Source organism: Elephas maximus, chromosome X (genome assembly GCF_024166365.1).
Source record: "Elephas maximus indicus isolate mEleMax1 chromosome X, mEleMax1 primary haplotype, whole genome shotgun sequence".
Lineage (NCBI taxonomy): Eukaryota > Metazoa > Chordata > Mammalia > Proboscidea > Elephantidae > Elephas > Elephas maximus.
In genome coordinates, this window is record NC_064846.1 from 132,413,731 (window position 1) to 132,439,952 (window position 26,222).

General features: G+C 41.0%; 1 protein-coding gene across 8 annotated transcripts in view; it reads left to right on the forward strand.

Moving 5' to 3' along the window:
- Positions 1-7,776: 7,776 nt before the first annotated feature.
- CASK (calcium/calmodulin dependent serine protein kinase) overlaps positions 7,777-26,222 on the forward strand; it is a 454,527-nt gene continuing 436,081 nt past the window's right edge. For all 8 annotated transcript variants that reach the window (XM_049873006.1, XM_049873008.1, XM_049873009.1 and 5 more), the window contains exon 1: positions 7,777-7,860. In XM_049873006.1, coding sequence (XP_049728963.1) covers positions 7,802-7,860 — 59 coding nt within the window. In that variant the 5' untranslated portion in view covers positions 7,777-7,801. The remainder of the gene's footprint in view (positions 7,861-26,222) is intronic.

The window sequence follows — 26,222 nt, forward strand, 5'->3', positions numbered from 1 at the left end:
CTTTAGACACGGGTTTACAGGACCGGTACTGAAGAAATTGAGAAGGAAATACATTTGTATTCAGGTCCTCTTCTGCTCCCTGGAGTGTTCTTTTGCATTTCTTAGGGTTTCTCCACCCTAGTGATGAAGTGGAAACTCTGGTGACATAGTGGTTAAGTGCTATGGCTGCTAACCAAAGGGTTGGCAGTTCGAATCTGCCAGGTGCTTCTTGGAAACTCTGTGGGGCAGTTCTACTCTGTCCTATAGGGTCTGACTATGAGTCGGAATCGACTTGATGGCACTGGGTTTGGTTTTTTTTTTTTTTTTTTTTGTTAGTGATGAAGTCAGCCCTGGCTCCTTTTTATCAGAGAGCTTATTCAGGGGCCAGCTTTTGGGCGGGTGGTTCTTAACGTTTAGGGTATATACAAGACTCACCTGGGAAGCTTATAAAAATGCAAATCCCGGCCACATGCTCCTAGAGATTCAGATTCAGTAGGTCTGGGGTAGAAGGGCCCAGGAACCGTCATTTTTAACAAGCTTCCCAGCGATTCTGATGCAGTTGTCACACTTTGAGAAACATTATTTCCTTAGGTTGGGTTCCCCAGAAGCAGGTTGTCATGAATTGAATTATGTCCCCCCAAAATGTGTGTATCAACTTGGTTAGGCCATGATTCCCAGTATTGTGTGGTTGTCCTACATTTTGTGACTGTAATTTTACGTTAAAGAGGATTCGGGTGGGATTGTAACACCACCCTTACCCAGGTCACATCCCTGATCCAATGTAAAGGGAGTTTCCCCAGGGTGTGGCCGGCACCACCTTTTATTTCTCAAGAGATAAAGGGAAAGGGAAGCAAGCAGAGAGTGGGGGACCTCATACCACCAAGAAAGCAGCACCGGGAGCAGAGCACGTACTTTGGACCTGGGGTCCCTGTGCCTGACAAACTCCTTGACCGTGGGAAAATTGAGGACAAGGACCTTCTTCCGGAGCCAACAGGGAGAGAAAGACTTCTCCTGGAGATGATGCCTTGAATTTGAACTTTTAGCCTACTTTACTGTGAGGAAATAAGTTTCTCTTTGTTAAAGTCATCCACTTGTGCTATTTCTGTTATACCGGCACTGGATGGTTAAAACACGGATCCTGATAAGGGGATTCATGAACAAGTGATTTAGTAAGGAAGTGTTTCCCGGAGAAGCCTGTTAGGAACTGAGAGAAGTAGGAAAGGGAAGGCGAGGGAGCCAGGCAAAGGTGCAATTTCAGGGAAAATCCTATGAAGGTCAGCTTCAGCCTGATCCCACAGGGGAGTTCTGGAGTAGAAGTAACACCTCAGAGTTGTCCCCTCTCCCCCAGGTAAGGGAGCTAGGCTTTCACATATTTACACAATCAGTCATTGGCTACTGATGAGATGGAGGAGATGTAAACTCCCAGGCCCTTCCACTTCGGGAAAGTGATTCCAGTAGGTTGAAGTAAGGCCCCTGAAGCAGTCACAGGTGTGGGCTTTGGAAGCCCACTGAAGCCAGGGAAGGAGCATGCTGAAATGGTATAAGAGATTTGAGGGGATTTGAGTGGAGAACCTACAGTGTCTCCTAACACCACTTTAGGAATTTAATACTACAGGAGTATCTGCATTTTAAAAGGTAATGAAGGGAGAGGGCAGTATATAAGTAAATTCTTGTTATTCACAGAACTTGTGTTCTATAAAGTCACTGCAAACACTGAATTAGTGAATACTGAGCCATTGCTCCTAGGGAAAATACGGGGTTAGGTTCCTGTGAGCCTCTGGTCACAACATTTTCACCAACCAACCAATACATAATTTCATTTTATGTGTTAAAGTTTCTATTTAAAAGCACCTTATTCTTACAAATAATTCATAATATGCAGCTTTTCTTTATAATGAAACAATAGCAGAGAAGGGTTGAACATTTTCCTTACCCTGGGTAACATGACCATAAATTTCTTTGACTTTCAGTCTCACAACAATGCTGTTCCACTACTTTTTTTTTTTAATTCAGCCATTATCTCATGACTCCACAAATTTAGCCACTTCTCCCTTTTTTCCATAGCTTCATCATGCAATATTAATGTTAGTTTAGCACTTTCCGGACCAGTCTTACGTACAGATTAGTGAATTTCCTTTCTTTTTCTGGATGTACCATATCATTGATTCAGCCACTCTTTAAAATGGCATTTGACACCTTCTGCAATCTGGCCCCCGCCTATTTCTCTAGCCCCCTTTGGCATCTCTCTCCCTACACTCCATGATCCAGCTATGTCTACTTATCCAAAGAGCATGTTCTTCTTCCAAAAGAGCATGTTCTCACTCACCTCCAGGACTTCACAATGCTGTTCCCTTTATGATCAACTGGTCCCCACCCCTTTCACCTGGTTAATTTCTAGACTTTCTCAGTCTTCATTTAAACATCACTTCTTTGCCTTCCCTGACCCATAGGGTATGTTCTGTCCCCTTGTTATTTGCTCCTGTACTTCCCTAATACTAATGATCATCACTCTTCATTACTCTCAATTGCCCGCTACTCCTTTTCTTTTAGAAAGAAGCTCAGAGAGGGCAGGAGCAACATCTGCTTTATTTGTAGCTATAGTCCTAGTGGTTAGCATAGACATCCATTGAATAAATGTAAAATAAATGATTTGCAACATGGTATTGGAGTATAAGCCTACTATATGTAGCTTTTTTCTAGGGCAGATTAATGGTATCTTTCATTTGAGTTTAGAACACCCTGTTTATACTACAAGGCAATAACTTTACTCCAGTTAAGAGCAGTGTCACTCTTCATTTTATTCATTAATTCAATAATAATTTATATGCTTAAACAATCACAGCTACACAATGAGGCTGTACTCTAAACTGCCTAAATTAACCCTGTGCCACACTGACCTCTGTGTTGTGCTCATGCTAATATTTCTCTAGAATGTGTTTCCCCTTCTATTTCTGTGTCATGATGAAACTATATGGGAGCCCACCAGCCTGAGACTGTCTAATGCAATTGTGAAGAAGTCCAACACCTCACACTCGCTGAGGATTTTCACTGATATCTCAGAAACAAATTTGTTTAGTAATAAACCCATGCTTATGTGTTATTTTTTTTTTATGGGTTATTAGATGTTTCCTAATTTTTTAAGGCCTGAGTGCCAGTTATACACTAGAGGTGTATCTACTTTATGATGATGATGATATAGAATTATTTCATTGGTTATTTTTCTAGTATTGGAGAAACTACTGATTGACTACCTAAAAGCTGTTCTCAACCTGCTTCTCCCTTGCCCACATCCAATGAGGAGGCAGGAAAAGTCAGAAACTTGAGTCCTCAGTTTCCGTTACAGAGGGTTGCCATGTGACTTGCTTCTGGCCCGTGATGTGGAGAAAGATATTTTCTTTCCCTAGTAAGAGATGGGAGAGGGAACAAAAAGGCCTTACCTACCTTTCTCTACCCTTGCTACCCTCCTGCTTCCTGTCTTTGAATGTAGTTTGATATTTGAAATTGTGGCAGCCATCTTGTGATGATGAAGCAATAAGCCTGCAGATGAAAAGCTAGCGTGTCAAGGATGGCAGAATGGAAAGAAAGAACCTAGGTCCTTGACCACACTGTTGAGTAGCTGAATCAGTGTTAGCAACTACCCATCTCTAAACTCCTTGCTACATGAGAAAGATGCCCCCCCATATGTTTAAACCACTGTTAGTTGAGCATTCAGTTATTAACCAAACACAATCTAATCGATGCACCAACTACTTTAGCATATTCTTTGTGGAAATGAAAACAGAACTAAATTGTTAACACGTGTGCTTATTTGCTGGAAGAGTATTGGGTTTGGGTTTTTGGCAGAAACCCAGAGAAGAATTAACTTCATTTAAAAGGTTTTGCTATTTTAGTTCTAGAAACAGAAAGAAACCGCCTTACCATAATGCAAAAAAAGCAAAACCATTGCTATCTAGTTGATTTTGACTCATTGGCAACCTCATGTGACAGAGTAGAACTGCTCCATAGGGGTTTTTTTGGGCAGTAATCTTTATGGAAGCAGTTTGCCAGGCCTCTCCTCTGTGGAGCCAGGGGCTGGGTTCAAACTGCAAACCGTTTAGGTTTTTGCAGATGGTTGCAAACCACTTGCACCACCCAAGCTTGTTTCTAGCCATAATAAAAACCCATCGTGCTGGAGTGAATTCTGACTCATAGGGATCCTACAGGACAGAGTAGAACTGCCCCCATAGGGTTTCTAAGGCACAGTGGTTAAGCACTCGCCTGCTAACCAAAAGGTCAGCAGTACAAGCCCACCAGCCGCTCCATGGGAGAAAGATGGGGTAGTCTGCTTCCATAAAGATTTACAGCCTTAGAAACCCTGTGGGACAGTTCTACTCTGTCCTATAGGGTACCATGAGTCAGAATTGACTTGATGGCAGGCAACAAGTTTGGTTTCTTGATTTGGAATCTTTACAGAAGCAGACTGCCCCATCTTTCTCCTGTGGAGTGGCTGGTGGCTTCCAACCACTGACCTTTCAGTTAGCGGCCAAGCGCTTCACCGCTGAGCCACATGATACAAATTATGAGGGATGTGCATTGCAGAGAAATTCTTCTGTATGTCTAAATACTACACTGGGCACTGGGAGACCTAGGTTCAGATTAGCTAAATATGTGGCCATGGACATATGTTTGTCTGTGAATTTTTTTTTCTCATGGGTTGTACCAGATGCAGTGGTTAAGCACTGAGCTGCTGCTAACCAAAAGGTCGGCAGGTCAAAGCTACTAGCTGCTCAGCAGGAGAAAGATGTGGCAGTCTGCTTCTGTAAAGACTATAGCCTTGGAGACCCTATGCGGCAGTTCTACTCTGTCCTATAGGGTCACTATGAGTCAGAATCGATTCAACAGCAACGGGTTCTTTTGAAAGTGACAGAAAATTCACCTCAAAATGGCTTAAATAATAAGGGAATTCATTGCCTTATATAACTGGAAAGTCTAGAGGGTTGGCTGGACAAGGAGATTGACATGTCATTAACGACACCATTTCTCTCCATTTCCACCCTGCTGCCCTCAGTTCCACCTTCATCTTAGGTCTGCCTCCCCTCATGGGTACAGATGGCTGTCAGCAGCAATCGAGGACTCATGGCGACCTCATAGCACAGAGTAGACCTGCCCCATAGGGTTTTCTAGGCTGTAATGTTCACGGAAGGAGCCCTGGTGGCGCTTGGTGAAAAAGATCACAGCTAACCTAAGAGTCAGAGGTTGGAAACCATCAGGCTCCTTGGGAGAAAGACGTGGCAGTCAGCTTCCATAGAGATTTAAAGCCTTAGAAATCCTATGGGGTCGCTATGAGTCGGAACGGACTCTGTGGCAGTAGCTTTGGTTGGGGTTAATCTTTACGAGAGCAGATCAGGAGGAAATCACCAGGTCTTTAATCCCGCGGAGCTGCTGGTGGGTTCCAAGCGCCCACCTTTCAGTGCTAACCAAGTGCTTAACCTTTGTGTTACCAGGGCTCCATGAGCAGAAAGCATATCTACCTCTGCAGTCACTTTTTGTTTTCGTTTACATCCACATTCTTTTCTGTTTTATCTTACGATTGTCCATTTCTCCCTCTGAGCATAGGTCTCTGTGGAAGATAACAAACACTAAAATGAACTCGATGAGGCTTGGCATAGCTCAGGCCTGGGCTGGAGAAGGGAAGTGAAGCTAATAATGTGACGCGTTAGGGTCTCTGTGCACTTCAGGGCGGAATGGAACGGCTCCTTATTCCTTAGGTGGTGGGCAGACAAGTCAACTTGGTGTGAGTGATTTAGAACTGTCGGACCCTCATTGGAGGCAAGGCTTCTCAGGCACTGCAGCCTTTTTCCCTAGACAATGCGCAAGCTCTTTGGGAAAGGAGAAAAGCCTTCTTGTACAGTTATATTTTTCCTGCGATCTGCATTAAAAAAAAAAAAAAAAGGTTTAGTACCTAGATCCTTAACGCTGGCGAATCCCCCAGCGTCTTGAGGGAGTGGCCAAGGGTTGGAACAAAACACTTCTGAAGAGAAAAAAGGCTGAGGGTCTGCATAGTACCCCACCCCTTTGGGAAATACCATCGTTTTATTTTTATTACCGCACTGAGAATCTTACCAGATGATTTTTGGAACCTGACTTAAGAACTAATTGAGAGCTTCTGCTGTGCGGAGGAACAAAAGACTTTTTTTTATTAGTCTGTAACTGAGGCATGTACCTGTCTGATGGCTTTTGCTCATTCCGCACATGCTCAGTTGAATAGAAATCTTCATATTGAACGGAATCTAGCACAACGGCAACACCCAGAACCTCACTCCCTGGCTGACCGTGTGCATCCACTCCCGCTAGTTACATTTTTATCCTGAATTGTCTAACATTTGCAGGGATTATAGGGAGCAGTGTAGGCGCTGGGAGTTTGGGGGGAAGATATGCAAAGGGGCTTAAAGTCCTTGACCTCTATTTAGGCTGTCTCTAGTGTGGTAGGCGCTGAACAGATTTTGTTGAGTTTGGGGCAGAACGCGGGAGAGCTGATTCTACAAATTACTCTTTGTTGTTGCACACATTCCTGGACAGTTTTTGTTCGGTCCACTTCTTGTAGGTGGAAGACCCCCCTCCCCCAGCCCTCATCTTCATTAAGGAATGACAGGGTGGCACTAAAACCATCCGCCGCCTAGCACAGTTTTGAGTGACAACCTCTCCACCTCTCTTCTTCCCTTCCCATTCATTAGGAATCTTTCCGTGCCTACTTGCCCAGCGAAATCTGGGAAAGGCTTCCTGCAGTTACAAAAGAAGGAGGAGGGTGGCTGGGGTTCCGCACCTCTCGCCGCAGACAGCCGAGTACATGCGTGCGATCGGGGGCCTTTTGTCTCCGGCCCATCCCGCGGGAGGGCGGGAGGTGACGACCCCGATCAGGCCCCAACTCGGCAGCTGCCGCCCGCTCGCCCCTAGGGCCATCCCCCACCCTCTCTAGATTCCCGGCGCCCGATCGTTCGCCGTGACGTGTCCCGGCGGCGCGCGCATGCGCCGGCCAACCTGGGTCCCTTCCCTCGGTCGCCACCTCCCCTCGGGCTGGAGTGGGCGGGGCCTGTGCTTCTGGAAGCCGCTCGGCCGAAGTGGGAGGGGGACGTGTGTGCGCGAAGCGGGTGCGCGGGGCTCGCCGGCCGATCTGCGGCTGAGGCTGAGGAGGAGGAGGAGGAGGAGGAGGAGGAGCAGAAGGCGGTGACCACGACTCCCGCCCGCACAGAGCGCCAGTCCCGCGAAGCCCCCTCCCACTCCCGGGCGGGCGGCGGCGGCGGCGGGAGGAGGAGAAGGAGGAGGGAGCGTCTTTGCCACCGCCTTCTGGTCCCCAGCGCGGATCCGCTGCCACCTCCTTCCGCGGCGATCCTCCCTCCATGGTCCTGCCGCGGCCCCCCTTGTAGTCCGAGCTGCCCCACGCCGCACCGCAGCCGGCCCCGGGCAGAGGGAACGGCCGCGGCCTCGCGGCCCGCACGGGCTGACTAACAGGGAGCGCGGCGCCGCGCGGTCCCCGAGGATCCGCACACCGGGCAGCGCGGCCCGAGCAGCGCGAGGAGCAGCGGGCGGGCGGGCGGCGCCGGGCCCGGGCCGCCCTCGCTCAGCGCCCCGGCCCCGCCGCCCGCGCCGGGGCGGTCGCCCGCGGAGCAAGAGCTGCAGTCTGCGGGCCTCGCAGCCGAAGCGGCCGGATTCGAGCGTCCTCAGCACCGAGGGCTCGCGGGTCCTGAGGGGAGGAGGCGAGTCCGGGGCCGGGCACTGAGCTCTTTGGCGCCCCCACCCCCGTTTTCGGAGTCCTCCACGCTGCGGCCACTGTCCCCTCCGGACCATGGCCGACGACGACGTGCTGTTCGAGGATGTGTACGAGCTGTGCGAGGTGATCGGCAAGTGAGTCTCTACGCGAGGGAGCGGGAGTGTGGAAAAATGCATTTCAGTGATGCCCGGGTCCTTCCGCACCCTCTCGGGGCCTGCCCCCTACCCTCCCTCCCCTGCACCTCCCGCGTTCTCCTCACCCTCAAGTATTTATAGACGTGGACCTGGACCTCCTGCCCGGCGGGGCTCTGGGGTTCTCAGCGATCTGTTGAGGCAGACGAGCCGATGTCGGCCACCCCATGAGGCGTGGGGCCGGCTGAAATCTGCTGCCTGCATTTTTTTCTGACGGCTGCACAGGGACGTGGCAGAACCGATTTTATAGTTGCTTTTTGGGAACAGTTGAGGTTTTTGTTACCTTGAATGTGGCTCAGACCATTAGCGAAAAGAGCAGTTTGCATTTCTTTTGCTTGCGTGGAAAGAGAAAGAGCGTCCAGGATTTTAAATTGTGGGGTGTGTGCCTATTGTGCAGGATATTAGATGCCTTTGTGTTCACCCCATGCCCGGATTGGAGGGGGTCCTTTCGGACGGGGTGCGTTCAGTTTCAACAGATTCCTCACCTTGTTGTACACAGACATGGAGAGAGTTGGGGGCATTCAAATTTTTAACGCCTCGTTATGCAATGACTGTAAAATCAGTCTTCGAGGCTCCCCTCGACTGTTGTTGGGATGGTGGTTGGCGTGGTAGAGCTGTCTGCTTTGAGTCACCGGGCTGGACTAGAATATAGAACTGACAGTCCAAATGCTCATCCTTTTATCTGTGTTGTATAATTACACTAGGGAAAGGCAGGGAATCAGATTAATCACAGTGCTGATTGAGAATTAAATCTGCAGTTCCTCATCTAATTGTCCATTCCTTAAATCTGTTTTGAATAGTTTCCTTTTCATTCTTGTCAAACAATATTCCAAGTGCACAATCCTGCTAATTTGCCTGTGAGGGAAATGCTGGCAATTTGAAGTTGATTTCCTAGTTCAGTGTGTATTCTGTGGCTTTAGAAGTTGCGGAGATGAGATTTAAGAGTAATTTCCGCTTATTTAATAGGGGTTGCAAGATAGCTACCACTGAAATATTTTATCTATTTATTTACTGGAGGGGGTGCTTTATTGTCTATTTTAAGGTCTGCAGTTGGGAATTGAAGCCAAGACCTTAGAGCAATTGACTCCTTGTCTTTTAAGTTGCCTGCAGTACTCAATTTCAATTTAAGCGCTGAAAACTCGTTTTTTATCTTCCATATTGAGGCATTACAGTGTTGCCTCAGATGGTGAAATTGTGAACAGAGCTTGCTACACACTTTACTCAGACCGGATTGATATGAGAACATGTTACTCCTTGCCCCTATTGTTACATGATCAGCCCGTCTGCTAGAAGGGTATCCAAATGTGTCTTGGTAAAGTGGTGGTGGAAGTGCTCTGAAGCAGCTCTGCTCAAAAGATAGATAATGTGAGCCACACTTGTCATTTTAAATTTTCTAGTGGCCACATTTTAAAAAAGCAACAACAAACAGGGGAAATTAATTTTTGCAATTAGTCCAAAATATTATTGTTTCAACATATAACCGACATAAAAATTATGATATGTTTTGCATCCTTTATTTCATACTGAGTCTTTGAGATCCAATGTATATTGTACATCAACAGCACACCTCATTTGTGATGCTAAGCTAAATTTTCATCAGAAATATTCGATCAGAATATGTAGGTTTCTTAAAATTTATATTTGAAAAAGCCGATTTATATACCCAAGTTGTTCCAAACACACCTAAAAGTTTTCTGGTAACTGAATTGAGTATCTGTTTCTAAATTTAAATTAATTAAAAGTAAGTAGAATTCAAAATTCATTTCCTCAGCCAGGCTAGCTGCATGTCAAATGCTTAAAAACCACATGTGAGTATCACAGTTCTACAGAGACAAATATATACAAAATCTCATTGGTTTTTTGTTTTTTCATTTTTAGGAGTGCCCAGTGAAGGTAAATTAGGTGTTTCCCAAAAGCCCCAAAATGACTCTGTGTGTAGGTGAATGATGTTTGTTGTGTCTTAGTTATAGCTGATGTAAATGAGCCAGCAAAGTCATAATTGGAAAATGTGAGATTGAAATTTTATATTGTGTTGACTGGAAATAACCGTCTTTTAATCAGTTTTGAAAACTAGTTCTGATTAGTTAAGGTTTTGAAGAGTAATGATGAGATATCTTTTCATCTCTAAAAGAGGCGGTCAGCTTTACATTAACACAGTCAGTATTCTGCTGACTTGTAATTGAATATTTTTAGGAAACACTCCTGAAAGAGCTAAAGCCATCTCTTCTGTTGCAGAGCTGCATGCGGAGGGAAGGCACGCAAAGGTTGAGGTGATAGGTACTCTGTGGTTACCTTAAATGCTGTTGAACTGTGAGATCTCCGTCATATTGTACACGATCTGACTTGGTCAGTGCCATTTATAATATGCCATTCCATGAATTAATGAATTCAAGGTAGCCCTAGTGGTAAAGAATGTAATGATAGTGTTCGTCAGCCTGTGTAAAGGTTGAAGGTTTCTCCGGTAAATTGTCTCAGCATATATATTGATCTGGGAACTGAAATTCATTTGAGATTTTCTTTCAGGAACCCTTGACAGCATATTATTTTATCTTGGAATTTGTTCAACTCTGGATTTAAGCAGAAAGACTTGAAGATGGTCACTTGTACCGAAAACCCTTTTGTTAATGTCTATCTAAATTCTATGGAATTTTCTTTTTCTTTTATACCAAATTAATATCACGAGTTGTTTTTGACTATTATGGTCTTAATAGGTTTAGATTTTCCTTAAAGTACTTTAAAATAGATTTTACTTCTCAAGACCAATTGACCACCCACTCACTCACCTGCTTACTCACCCACCCACCTACGTACTATGCATTAGACCTTACTTGGTAGCAGTAAATGAAAGCTCTAGTCTAATTTAGGCCCTTTAGAGTGTTTTTTCTCTTGATTGAGAAGGATGTCTTATAGAATTAATAGAGTTTTAGAGTATAGGGTCACTATTTGGAATGTGTTTTTTTTCTAGTGGTTGAAGCCCTTATCCTTGTTAATACTTTGAGGGAATCATTTGGTTCATTATGAATATTGGGAGGATGCCATTTCTTCTTTAAAAAATGAAAACTTTTCTCCTGCGTGTCTTATTTTTGAAAGTCTTGCAAAAGATCCTTTGAATGCCCGTTAGTTCCATAACATTTTCCCATATAACATCTTTCAAGTGACTGAAACAAATCTCTAATGATGGGACCTTCTTACAGTCCCAAAATTTCTTACCTTAGTAACCATAGCACTGTTACTGAAAAGGAATGGTATCTGCCAACACAGATTACTGGCTAACTTTCATATCACGATCATTTACTGCATCTCGTGCAGATTTATAGTTTTAGAGGTAAGTGTATGATTAGTGTTACACAGTGAATATTTTAGACAGTTCATCCAAATTAAAACAAAAATACCTACTTTCTTGGTATGCCAGTTTTTGTAAAAGAGAGCAGTAAAATGCACACAGTATTTAGGGTGTTTAGTAACCTGTAACTTGTCTTTCCTATACTGGTAGGACATATACTAAAATAGGAATGATGCAGTATAGCCCCTACTCAAGGATGACATGCAAGTTTGTGAGGCATGTTGTATTTGCTTACACCTTGAGAGCACTTATCATATTTAATTACAGTTACTTATTCATGGGTTTCCCTACCTAGCTAATAGGGAGCTTCTTGAGGGCAGGAAACACATCTTATACATCTTTATTACTTAACACAATGTCTGCAAAGTCACGACCACTCAGTAACTATGGAATGAATTGAGTAGTTTCATAAAATCTCATTAAAAGGCAAAAAGCATGGTTTTTGGCCTTAGAGTAATTATTGTCTCAAAAGGCTGTATTTGTTTAAAGTAGTGATTCTCTACCTGACTGCATGTTAGAATCACCAGGGGAGCTTTTAGGAAAGATCAGTGTCAGAGCGCTGTGTCAGATCAATGAAATCAAAATCTTCAGGAGTGTGTCCGGGACATTGGTGTGTGTATACATATCAACATACGTATATTAAACTCTGTAAGTAACTCTTACGTGCAGCTACAATGGAGAGTCATTGGTTTAAAACTTGAATTATGTATGTAATATTTTGGGACTGGCCTTTCAGAGGGTTACAATTTTTAACAAATACAAGAAAAATTTGGGGGGGTGTTTCCACTAAACGACCAAATAATAAATTTTATCTTCTATGCATTTGTGTTGCTGAGCCTTGTTGTATAAGAATTTTGTTCCAGCCTGTTTTTGGCTTTCATTTCTTGGGCCTTTAAGGTGCACATTTATTTATGACATACATCTAATGCTAACATGGTGACTGTCTGATGTTTGGAACAACACAGAAGAACAAGGATTGCTCCGATAACAGTTAATGATGATGACTATCTATCGTAATGACTTAATATTAAGAAATTTATCAGTTTAGTATGGATTGTGTTTGCACATACACTCTATTAAAAGAGCATGGTTAAGTAGCTTATATACTTTAATTCCATATTTGTGATTCAAATAATGCTGTTTCTCAGAGAACTGAGTTAAATGAGCCTTTATATAAATACTGGATTAATAATATGTAATTTAATATAGAGAAAAAATCAGCTCTACTAATTTGTATTAATTACTGTGGTTTTTATATGTATTGATTTGGGTTTTTAGTACCGCAGGGAGAATGTTCCATCATGTTGGAAAGTCTTTCTTGGAAATTTTAACTAGACATTGTAGGGAAACTAGTTTTTAACGTTAGGAAAATCTTGAATGTGAGCCTGAAGTGACCAAACATTTTCCAGAAATGAATAGATAGATGTTCTATGAAAGAAGTGCTGGATCGCAGTGACAGTCATGTAACAGAAGTAGCACAGTCACAAGCTAAACTGCTGGTAGCCCAGAAAGAATCTAAGCCACGGAGGTTAAGCTGCGCCTTCCACAGAGGAAAAACCTGTTAAACGCAGGATGTGGATTCCTACACATGGCAGGACTTACCGGGAGTAGGTGAGCAATGTTGATTCCTGATGATGGAGTTTTATTCTGGGGCCATTTGGGGCGGGGGGAACTGAGCTATCAATTGCTTTTCTAAATACGCAGTACCTTCTTCGAATCGCCTCCTGTCTGCTTTTACAGATTGCTTTAGGATTTGGAGTTTGTGAAGAGTCGTTTGCAGATTGTCTTTTATACTTCCTGTAAACACTTAACTTCCATGACCGTGACATACTTCTGTATCCTTGTATCGGCAATAGTTTCACAATCTCTAGTGTCCTTTAAATTGTCTTCCTGGATATTTCTTTTAAATTGAACATTCTTTTATCTCCAGTTGTTGCTGTTCAGTAAATTAAAAAAGCAGGTGTACCTTGTTTTTTGAGATTGTCATTTTATTTTTGTACATGTTTTTATATTTCAAATGTGGTAGGAATGCACTGTGTTTAAAGGAACTTTGACACAAAGACTTTTGAAGGTAAAAAAAATCTTTTATAACTTAAAATCTACTTTGTAGGGGGAATTAATATAATGTTAGGCATTTTATATGTATTATCTCATTTAATTGTACCCATTTTACAGAGAACATTGAGATTTAGAGGGGGTGGTGAATAACTTGCCTCAGATCACATGGGATTCCAAAGCCCATTCGTTTTGTCCTGTATCCTGCTACTAATTCAGGTTGTGAAAATATTGCGTTGGGTTTCTTTAAAGTAAGGCACATGTCTTCATTTTCAGAGTTTATTTACTATAAATTTTAATTGTTTGATTCTTTAGCTAAATTTTTATCTCTTCAGTAGAGGTTCCATACTATTACTCATTCCTTCATCTATTTCTTTTTGTCTTTCTCTTTAATGAAATATCAGCGTTGATCACCAAACTGAGAAGTGTATGTATTTTTTCACAACGGAAAGTGTAGAATCTTGGTCACTCATTCAAAATATAATTCATTTTGAACCTTTCTTCTACTCTCCCAAGTTTTTCCTTCCAATTCCCTTGCCCCAGCAGACAGAATATTTGATTTATTATCCGCAACTTACCAAACCAGAAGTAATGAGGTTTCAGAGATAGGTGTTGGTTGGGGGTGGAGCGATTGGTTTCCACAGGGTAGTGATTCCTATATCCTGTGATAAAAATATTGAAATTGTTCTCCCTGATTCTGAAAGCCATGTACTTAAACAGCAGCTGCTGAGTCCGTGCGTGTCTCAGCTGTCTGCCAGCACTGCACACCTAAATAATCAAGCGACGGAGTTACTGCTGCAGAGCAGGTACTTGACTCCAGCCAACAAGCTGATGGGATGTGCTGCTCTTACATTTTTTTTTTTTGTTGTTGTTGCAACTGACAATGCAGTTTCCTGAACCACAAAATATGGCTCTGGATTTACGCTGTAGGGTTTAAGATGCTGTGGGACCTACTCACCTTTCTTCCTATCCTGAGTCCACCCAGTGTCTTGGTATCCCTTCTTTAACTTGAGTAAAGTGTAATTGCCCTGATTGCCCACTGTATTATTAGTGTAGAGCCAAAGTCAGTATGAGGAGAGTCTCACTTTCTACAAGAGGGAGAATTTTGTTTTTGAAGGTAAATTGACTTAAAGGATGTTACTGTATATAGTTCCAATTTTGAGATTTAATGTTCTGTTTCTCTTTGTTAATTAACTAGTTTTTATAACTACTACCCATCTGTCAGTTTGTCAGTACTATGGTGGTTTGCATGTTGCTCTGATGATGGAAACTATGCCAACAGCATTTTAAACACCAGCAGGGTCACCCATGGTAGACAGTTTTCAGCAGAGCTTCCAGACTAAAACAGACTAAGAGGAAAGGCCTGGCAATCTAATTCCCAAAATTAGCCAATGAAAACCTTATGGATCACAATAGGACATTGTCTGACTCACATGCTTTGGAAATGTCATCAGGAGGGATCGATTGATGGAGGAGGACATCATATTTGGTGAAGGAGAGGGCCAGCAAAGGTGAGGGAGACCCTCCGTGAGATGAATTGGCACGATAGCTGCAACAGTGGACTCAAACGTGCTGGCAGTTGTACAGATGTCTCAGGACTGGGGAACATTTCATTATATTGTACATAAGATTACCATGAATTGGAGTCAGCTCAGCAACAGCTAACAGTAACAACAATAGTTTTTATAAGATAAATTATAAAAGTAGTGATACTCATGGTAAATTAAAACATATAAATGGTGCAAAGGTGAATAATGATTCTCCCCCCATTTTCCCACCATCCATAGCCCCATTCTCCAGAGGTAGCCATTATTTAGTTTCTTGAACATCTTTTTGGGTGTTTTTTGTTTAATTAACAAAATGGGATCATGGTTGTACACTATTCTGAAACATGCATTCTCCATTGAAAAATAATATCTGATAATCTTTCCGTGCCTACTTATCTTATTTATCTGTCTCTATTTATTTCCTCCTTTTTAACTGCTGCACAGTATTCCGTTGTATGGATTGGTACTTTGGCTTTGAATTGACTGCAAATCATTTCTAAATGGCCATGTGCTAGAAATGCGGAGGTGGAGTTTGGGTGAGAGATCTGGAAGGACAATGAAGGTGTGGGAACCATCAGTGTGGAAGTGAAGCTGAGTGACTGAGTTTTGGCAGACTGACTGGGCTGGGAGGTTGTGGTCTGGAATATAACTCACAGACTTAGAAGAATCAGGATAGCTAGACATCATAGAAGTTTCAACGTGGGGAAGATCAATAATATAATGTAAAATGCCAAAAGACACACAGATTGAGGACCCCTTACCCCCCTCAAAAAAAACAACAAGGCTCGACAATAGCAAAGAGGTAATTTACACTGTGTATCAGAATGAATATAAATGTTCAACATTCAGTTCATGGTGTGAGTGAAAAGCAAGGTTTGGGCTTCATTTCTGTGGCTGTTGGTAATATCATACTATCTCTGTGTCAGTCTATTTCAAAACCAGCATATTTCAGACAAAAAAGGAATGGAGTTCTTTTTCACTGTAATTGTGTTTTGCGGACTCTGATGGCCAACTTTTGGGTAAAATCATTTGGTTTGCCTAAGATTAAGTCTTTTTCATTCCTGAGCTTGGTGCATGACTTTCAATTAAGTGGAAGCCTTTCGTGAAATGATGAAGTAAAATTAAGTTCTTCAAATTTACTTTAAGTTCTTGGGTTTCTCAAATCATTGTTATTTTCTTAAATCCTTTCCCTACAAGGGACTTAATTCTTCCTTGCTTCAAGAATTTTTGTCCGTATTGGACGAGTATAGTGTTCTCCTCTCCTTTCACGCCCCCCCCCCCGCCCCCACCAAATAGTTAATTGGCTTTTTTTAGTTGTCAAAATCCATTCACAATAAGAAATGATTGCTTTATTACATTTAAGCCTTTTTTTTTTCTTTTTTGTATCTGAGTACACACTGTTTCATGTCAGCTTCTGTGTTCTGTTACTGGGCTGTTACATATTCTTTTTTTTTAATCCTTTGATTTCTGTTCATACACTTTTATTTTTTTGCTTTGTAACCATAGTCTTGAATATTTGAATCATTCACAGGAAAGAATGATGATTGTTCTCTCCTCCTCTCTTTCTCTCTCTCCTTTGGTGTAGTTTAATAATATCCAAAATACGCTATGTTGAGTGTGTAACTCAGGATTTAACCCTGAGCTCAGAGTATTTTGATACATTTAAATCTAGGATAGAAGTATTACTGTTTAACTGTATGAAGATTTTAATATTTTATTAAAACCCTTGATGTTATTCACTCAATACAAAGGTCTCTAGCCTTGCTATAATGAGCAGATTACTGTTATACTACTGCTAATTCATAGAATCTATCTTTTGTATTTATTAAATATCGTAGATGTTTGTCCTTTCTGCTTACCCTTGTTATATACTTTTCTCCAAACATATGGATCCCCATTGTTTTGTGGCTTGTAAGGCAAGCCTAAGTTCTGATCTGGCAACCTTTGGGCACAGTGTGGCCATTTTCTCCTTATTTATAGAAGGACCATAGCTGCCCTAGTGGTACAGTGGTTGAGTGTTCGGCTGCTAACCAAGAGTTCAACAGTTTGAATCCACCAGCTGCTCCTTGGAAACCCTGTGGGCAGTTCTGCTCTGTCCTACAGGGTCACCATGAATCAGAATCTACTCGACAGCAAATAAGTTTGGTTTGGTTATAGCAGCTTCAGAAGTCATTTGCATGGATTAGTGATTATAAAGTGTAGCATAGGTATTTTTTATTTCTAGAACGTCTTTGAGATACTCAGACTACTTTTGGCAGCTATGTAGATAAGTTTCAACAATTGCCAAATGTGCACTTCCCCAGTGCTAAACACAGGCTCTATTATATAAATAATATGGTGAAATGAACATTCTTTTTTACTTTATATGTAAAATTGTTAGTGGTGCTAGCATTTATTCATTCATTCATTTCTAGCTGTGTCACCCTGGGCAAGTTAGTTTACCTCTCTGAGCCTCAGTTTCTTTATCTGTAAAATGAGGGTGATAGTGTATACCTTGCAGGGTTTTTGTGAGGATTGAATAATGTCATCTATGTAAAGTGTTTAAAGGGTGTTTAAAGTTTGTTTAAAGAAATAACATTGTCTGATACGTGATAGGCCAAGAGGCAGTTGTTTGAACAGAACAAGGGGATACTGAGTGGTTCAAAATTAAAAAAGGCTTGTGGCAGGACTGTATCCTTTCACCTTACTTTTTGAATTGTATGCTGAACAAGTAATCCAAGAATCTGGACTATACAAAGAAGAATGCACCATCAGGATTGGAGAGAGACTCATTAACAACCTGTGATATAAAGATGACAAAACCTTGCTTGCTGAAAATGAAGATGACTTGAAGAACTTACTGATGAAAGTCAAAAGACTATAGTTTTCAGTATGGATTACACTTGAATGTGAAGAAAACGAAAACCCTCAAAAGTGGACCAGTAAAGGTCATGAATTGGAGAAGAAATTGAAGTTGTCAGGAATTTCATTCCACATGGATCAGTAATCAATGTCCATAGAAGTAGCAGTCAAGAAATCACATGATGAAAATTAGGAAAATCTTCTGCAAAAGACCTCTTTGGAGTTTTAAAAAGCAAAGATGTCATTTTGCTGACTAAGGTACGCCTGACTAAAAACATGGTCTTTCCAAGCACCTCATATGTATGAGAAAGCTGGACAATGAAAAAGGAAGACAGGAAAAGTGATGTATTTTAACTGTGGTGTTGGCAGAGAATATTGAATATACCATGGACTGCCGAAAGAACGAACAAATCAGTTTCAGAAGAAATACAACCAGAATGTTTCTTAGAAACAAACATGGAGAGACTTCAGCTTGCTTACTTTGGGCACATCATCAGGAAATATGAAAATAAGGGAAACCCTCAGTGAGATGGATTGACACAGTAGCTGTAACAGTGGACTCAAACATTCTAGTGATAGTGAACATGGCGCAGGACTGGGCAGCATTTTTGTGTGCTGGGTCATCATAAGTCAGAATCGACTGGAAGGCATCTAACAACAACACATGATAGTCAATTAATAAATGATAGTAGCTATTACTATTATTTTAATTACCATCATCGTTATTGTTCATCAAACACTTGAATTCTCTGCCCTCAAGGAGCTCCCTGTCAATGGGGGGAGATGACAAATAATTAAAATCTAATCTAGCTAGACCCAAGTCCAGTTAAAGCCAACATCTGACTTGTTCACCTTTGTATCCTCTGCTTAACATCGTAACTGCAACATGGTAAGGAGTCCCTGGGTGGTGCCAACAGTTAAGAACTCAGCTCCTAACTGAAATGTTCATGGTTTAAACCCACCAAGAGGTGCTTTGGAAGAAAGACCTGGCTATCTGCTTCCAAAAGATCACAGCCATGAAAACCCTGTGGACCACAGTTCTACTCTGCAACACATGTGGCCACTATGAGTCAGAATCAACTAGGTGGCAACTAGTTTTGTTGTTGTTTTTGGCACATAGTAAGTACTCAGTAGTTTTTGAATGAGCGAATGTGTTAAGTGAGAAGTCCAGAGACTCTGTGACCACCTAGTAGGAGAAGGAAGTTGGGGAAATCTTTATGGAGGAGGTGAGGCTTGAATGATTTGTCCATCTTCTCCTTCAGTAACTCATTTAATCTTTTTAGTCGTTTCCTCATTTATAAAAAGGATTAGAGGAATACTATAGGTAGAGAAAATTAAATATCTTAAGAAAGTTTCTTAAAAGTTTATTTTTGGTGACACAAGTAACATTATAAGAAATTCAAGCAATGGTTATAAGCTAAAGATTTTAAGGACAGTTTTAGGATTTTTTGGTCTTGGTTCTAAAATTTTGTGACTTGAGTGCTCACTATGGGCTGGACAAACCCTGTTTGTAGACTTTATCTGTAAAGTACCAGGTACTAAATATCTTAGAAGTTGTGTATTATATGGTCTCTGTCACAACTACTCAATACTGCCGTTGTAGCATGAAAGCAGCCATAAAACCAAAAAAAAAAAAAACCCATTGCCGTCGAGTCAATTCCAACTCATAGGGACCCTATAGGACAGAATAGAACTGCCCCATAGAGTTTCCAAGGAGCGCCTGGTGGATTCGAACTGCCAACCTTTTTTGGTTAGCAGCTGTAAACACTTAACCAGTGTGCCACCAGGGTTTCCAAAAGCAGCCATAGACAATATGAAAATGAATGAATGTGGCTGTGTTCCAATAAAACTATTTGCAAAAATAAATGCTGAGCCAGGTTTCAGCCCTTGAAGTGTAGTTCGCAGACCTTGTAGATTAAAAATGAAACTGGAGCCGTATTGTCCAGTTCTCAATTCTTACAGTGGTTTGAGTAGCCCAGCAGTGAGTAGGTTGCTTCAGCAAATGTAAAGAGATTGGAACTGGTCCACTGAACCTGTTTTTACTGTTAAATAGAGAAATGTTGTACATTTGATTTTTTTTTTTTTTTTTTTTTTACTGCTTTTGGGTTCCTTTTTTGATCCCAGGCTAAAGAGAAGAAACTCACCTAAACTCTTCTAAGATTATCTGACCGGAGACAGTATAAATGTGGAGCTCCTGAGAAGATCGGTTATTTCTTTCATTCCAGCTTTCTGCCTGGTAGAGTTGATGAAAATAGAATCAAGACCATACTAGAAATGATCAGAAATTGAAGATTATTTACAATATAAACTTTAATAAAGCTAGGGGAAAAGTCACTAACCAGCTAAGAAAAAATTTTCCCCTCCATCCCTAATTGGACAGTTCCCATGTGTAATCTATGCATGCTCTTTGTGACTTCACCAAGAGCCCCTGATGGAGTCATTGTTTGGGATTAGGATGTGTGTATGTGTGTGCATAAGTAACATAAAAAAAAAAACAAAAAACTTCTCCAAATTCTGTTTCCTATCTGAAATTCATTTTGCTCAATATATTTTGTGGAAGTAGAAATACAGTATTTGAGTACTTTATATCTAAAAGGAGCCCTGTTGGCCCAGTGGTTACACGTTCAGCTGCTAACCAAAAGGTCACCTGTTCAAATCCACCAGCTGCTCCTTGGAAACCTTATGGGGCAGTTCTACTCTGTCCCGTACAGTCGCTGTGAGTCAGAATTGACTCAATGGCAATGGGTTTTATGTGTAAAAAGAAGTGTCATTGCCTTTCATGGGCATAGGAAAGATAACAGTCTTCGAGCTTGTAGATTTTCATAGTTTGTTTGCAAGTCTGTTCTAGATTATAATTTTGCAGTATAGTAAAAAAAAAAACTCCAAAAGATGTTAAAAGAGGGAATTTGGGTTCACAGCTTTTGCCTTTGCATTTTGACATTTGACAGATTAATTAGTTGTTCATAATATAAAATTTCAGAGCTAAGAAAAGGAAATTCTCAGAATATGTACTTGGGAAACAGCCACATACAGGATTTATGCATATTAAACCAAAAAACCAATTGCTGCCAAGTTGATTCTGACTTGTAGTGACCCCGTATGTGCAGAGAAGAACTGCACTCCCGTAGGATTTTCAAGGCTGCGACCTTTTGGAAACAGATCACCAGGCCTTTCTTCCAAGGTGCCTGTGGGTGCGTTTGAACCACCAACCATTTCATTAGCAGTTGAGTGCTTAACCATTTGCACTACCCAGGGACCCCTTATACATGTTATAATGTTCTTTTATGTAACTTCCCCAAATTTTATTACGACAGCAGTTTCTACATTTTAATAGTAAACAAAGTGAGGTGGAAAAATCCTAAAGCTGTGCTCTCTGATATGGTTGGGGACTGACTATAATTTACCTAACTTCATAGAATACATTTCATCTATTTGGTCACATTAAATTGTCAGGTGTAAGAGTGATCATGTTGCAGTCGAACAGTCTGTATAGATTTGGCCTCTTCATTCGATAGAAATACTTATTAACTTGGCTTCAGATGATAATCCTTGGGTAGTATTATTTATATGGAGTTATTTAGGTTAGAAGTTTATACTGAATTCCATCTGAGCCATTAGTTCAAAAGCAGAATGGTCAGCCTTTGTGTAGAATATATCTACCAGTCCTCTTGTTAGGCTTAGTATCTTCTTAACTGGGTTTTTGTTCCAGCAGTAGTATGTGGCATGGAATTTGAGATTATATTTTTGATAAATAATTTTTCTTTAATTTAGTCAACTATAAAATAATTAAATACTTGTAAAATAAACAAAGCTGTTTTCACTGAGGACTTTAATTATATTTCGTGTAAATTTTTTAAAAATTTTTACTGGAGTATTTAGATCACAGGTTAAAGTGAGAATGTAATTATCTCACATTATAATCAACATATATAATATTTAAAAAAAAAAACCTGCTTATAGGAATGGAAACAACCTCCACTGAGCATATTGTAGGCTATGCTTTTTATTATTATCATTACATTGTCCTCTTATAATGGATGTGAAAGTGATCTGTGTCAATAACCTATTCTTGTGTTATGAAACACTTTCATTATCATCATTGTAGAAACGGGCCTGGGAATCTGAAGAGGGAGCATTCTAGGCTTGCTCTACTTTTTTGATGCAGTTGTCCCCCCTTATCCATGGGGGATATGTTCTAAGACCCCCCCATGGATGCCTGAAACTGCAGATAGTACCAAACCCTATATATACTATATTTTTTCCTGTATATACATACCTGTGATACAGTTTAAAGTTTAATCTATAAATTAGGCACAGTAAGAGATTAACAACAATAACTAATAATAAAATAGAACAGCTATAACAATATACTGTAATAAAAGTTATATGAATGCTGTCCCTGGGCAGGACAGAGTGGGAAGGTGCGAGATTTCATCACACTTTACTCATTTAACATTTTCGAACAGCTGAAACCACAAAAAGTGAAACGGTGAATGGGACTACTGCTACATAGTCTATATATAATTCGCTGTTTTTGCAAGTGTTTTATAAATAAAGTTTTATTGAAACGAGCCACATTCGTTCATTTATGTATTATCTATGGCTGCTTTCACGTTAACAAGGCAGAACTGTACTCCCATTGCTGAGTGTTTCTACTGTATTGCTAGAAAAGATCACCAAACTTCCACTATCTGTAACCTACTTGCCCTAAAGGTAGAGTGTGTTTTAAATTGCTATCTGATTAAAGTTCAGACTTCTTGGTTAGACTTGCCTGGGTGACTTCAGAATCAGGCCCACAAATGTGAATATGGATTTGAAGAGATTTCAGAATGATACCCCCCTCCTCAAGACACATTCATAGGTATAATCCTAAAGAGAATGTGTAAACCGAACTTGATAAACTAAATGCAATTTAAAGCGCACTAGGAGAAATAAGGAGCCCTGGTGGTGCAGTGGTTAAGAGCTAAGCAGTTTGAATCCACCAGCTGCTCCTTGGAAACCCTATGGGGCAGTTCTACTCTGTCCTACAAGGTTGCTGTGAGTCGGAATTGGTTTGGTTTGGTTTTAGGAGAAATAAAAGGAGCCCTGGTGGCGCAGTGGTTAAGCACTCAGCTGCTAACCAAAAGTCAGTGGTTTTGATCCACCAGCCGCTCCGCAGGAGAAAAGATCTGAGACTCCTGCCTAGGATACCCTATGGGACAGTTCTACTCTGACCTATATATAGGGTTGCTATTTTTTTATGAGTCAGAATTGATTCAGTAGCATACAACAACAAAGGAGAAATAAGTATCTTAAAGAAAATTTGTAAATAATTTTTGTGAGCTATTACCACTTGGTTTGTTTTCCTCAGTTTCTTCATCTTGTAAAAGAATAGTAATAACTATATTATTTACCTCATCAGATTCTTATGAACATAAAATGGCATACTTTTGAAAAATACTTAAACTACCTTACAAATATTATTGTTTATATTTTATTGAAATGAAAAACCAAAAATCCATTGCCACTGAGTCGATTCTGACTCATAGCAAGCGACCCTATAGGACAGAGTAGAAGCGCCCCATAGGGTTTTCAAGGAGCAGCTGGTGGATTCGAACTGCCGACCTTTTGGTTAGCAGCCAAGGTCTTAACTACTGTGCCACTAGGGCTCCTGTTGACATGAAGCACTTCAAATTAAAAATGGGTTTGGTTGAGATTTTCTTTGATTTTGCAAGAATCATTTACCTTTGTCTTCAGAACTGATTTTATTTTCTTGTTTGATTTATACAGCTTAATACTTCTCAATTCTTTATAGCACTTAGAACATGTTAGATGAACATGTTGAATAAGGAGATTTGAGGATGAATTATGTTTCATTTACTGATGGGGTAGTGATAAATTTTCACTGAAGTCAAAGTGAAGAAAAAATCCTGACATCTATGTGTGTGTGTTTCCCCCTTCTTCTCTTAAAATTATTTAATTGTGTTTGAGCTTTGACAGTTTGGAACTTTGTACAAGTGATAAAATTTTGTGGCCAGTCAAATGTGAACTTTGGTAGCTACTTACAATGTTGAATTTTTATTTAGTCATTAAGGCCTAGATCAGTGGTTTTCTCGAATTGTGGACTCCCAACCACCAAGCAGTAGCATGCACCTGCGACTTGTTAGAAATGCAGATTCTTGGGCCATACCCCAGACCTGCTGCTGAACCAGAAACTTTGGGGGTGGGCCCTAGCAGTCTGGTGTACAGTAAAGTTTGAGAGCCACTGATTTAGAACTCTAGATCAGGAGTCAGCAAACTATGGCTCATGGGCCAACTTGGCTTTCTGCCTGTTTTAATAAATAAAGTTTTCTTGAAACACAGCCATACTCATTTGTTTACATATCATCTATGGCTGCTTTCATGTTACAGTGACAGAGTTGACTGCTTGTGACAGAGACCGAATGGCTGGCAGAGCCTAAAATATTTCCTGTCTGGCCTTTTACAGAAAAAGTTTGCTGACCCCTGCTCCAGATGAAGCCTTGGTGCTTTTTTACTGCCCATAATACTGAACCAGAAATATCGCAGATTATTAGGTTAACACCTGTTTTTGCCTTTACACCTGACCCTTCTATTTCTACAAACCTATTCTTCACTCTTTTTTTTTTTTCTTATTCTTCACTCTACTATCAAATTAGTCAGTGACTGGAGACCTCTGAATGAAAATAATATATTACTGTGCCCTTTTCTTTTTTTTTTTCTTTTAGGTTTGTTAATAGTCATAGCCTGTTTAACAGTTCGGTGACATTTCCTCACTGATTCTGTGCTAGGGTGTCCTCAGTTTTTCTGTACTCTAGAGCAACCTAATTTGATCATTTCTCCCTGTTCTTACTGCCTTTTTACTTCCTCAAGAGAAAGCTCACATTGTGACTGCTAGTTTAGGAATTCATGGAAACCGTTTGGTGTACAGGGAACCCTGGTGGTGCAGTGCTTAAAGCAGTCAGCTGCTAAACTGGAAGGTCAGCAGTTCAAACCCACCAGCTGCACCATGGGAGAAAGCTGGGACAGTCTGCTTCCGTAAGGATTACAGCCTTGAAACCCTATGGGCCAGTACTGCTCTGTCCTATAGGGTCGCTATTAGTCGGAATTAACAGCAGTGAGTTTGGTTTGGTGTACTCTAAGCCACTGAAATAGTGCCATTATATCTGGAAAACTTTTACACTTGTTCTGGAGTGCTGGAGTCACTTGTGCTTCACAAGAATGTTTGTGAGTAAATACCCGCCCCAAAAAACCAAACCTGTTTCCATCAAGTCAATTCCAACTCATAGCCACCCTATAGGACAGAGTAGAACTGCCCCATAGGGTTTGCAAGGCTGTGATCTTTATGAGAACAGACTGCCACATCTTCCTCCTGTGGAGTGGCTGGTGGGTTGGAACCGCTGACATGTCGGTTAGCAACTAAGCGCTTAACCACTACGCCACTAGGGTTTCCCATATAAAAAAAAAAAGATACCAAATATTGCAGTCAATCTTATTGTTTACCAGTTTTTGTTAGCCTTCTCACAACCAAGGGTGAATGTTTCTGTCCTTAGTTGGAATGTCATGACATGCTCTCGATTTTCCTTTGTACTTGCCCTCAGGCTTTAAAGATGATTAGTGGTCAGCTTCATATAAAATACAAGAACTTAATTTTAACATTGTTCTTATTGATGCGCTTGAACTCTTTGTTCCTGCCCTCGCCACTGAAGGAAGTATGACACCTTTCGAAAGAAAGTCCTTCCCAGTATCCATTGGCTTCAGAAGCAAGACCAGGCAAAGTGTTGTTTTTTGCAGTTGTGATTCCATAGTTGTATTTTTCCTATGTGACCGATGGTTTAAGCTAGGAAATATGACTTGGCCAAATGATACTGAGTCATGTTACCTAAATGTTAAATCCATGATTTGTTTCAGTAAATTTGGGTTGAATACTTTAGTAGGGGATGCTGGGTCTGACACAGGAGCTGTCGAGTGAGCTTGAGGCAGGAAATGTTTAAGTTAGATCTTTTATTTAGCCTTCCCCAATCAACTTAATTCATACCTTTTGCCCTGTTTACTTTTCCCAGAGGTGAGGCACAATGAGAGAGGATCAGGCAAAGGCCAGCCCTCTGAGTGTGGTTACTTAGGTCTGTTGCCAAAAGCAGCCCATCAATAGGAGAATTTGAGCTTTACTGTTTTTTGCAGTATAGTGTGGAAACGCAGTGTTTTTTAAAATGAAATTGTTATTTATAGAGGTGAATAAAATGTGAACTCTTTAAAAAGAGAGCAGTGTTCTGCAGTCTTATTGTCCCAGTCAGCACAATAGCCACCCACACAAATCATCTGAACAACCACATCATTTCTGTTTTATCTACCTGAAATAGGGGTCAGAGGTGGGTGGTTGATGAAAGCTTAAGACATCACACTGTGCTTTAGGGAAGAGAAATGCTCTGGTGACTCTTGCATGTTCTCCCCTCATGTGCATAGGAGTGTGGGACAGCCCCGTGGAGCTGGAGGTAGGCTTTCGTAGCTCCCTTGTTCCTTGA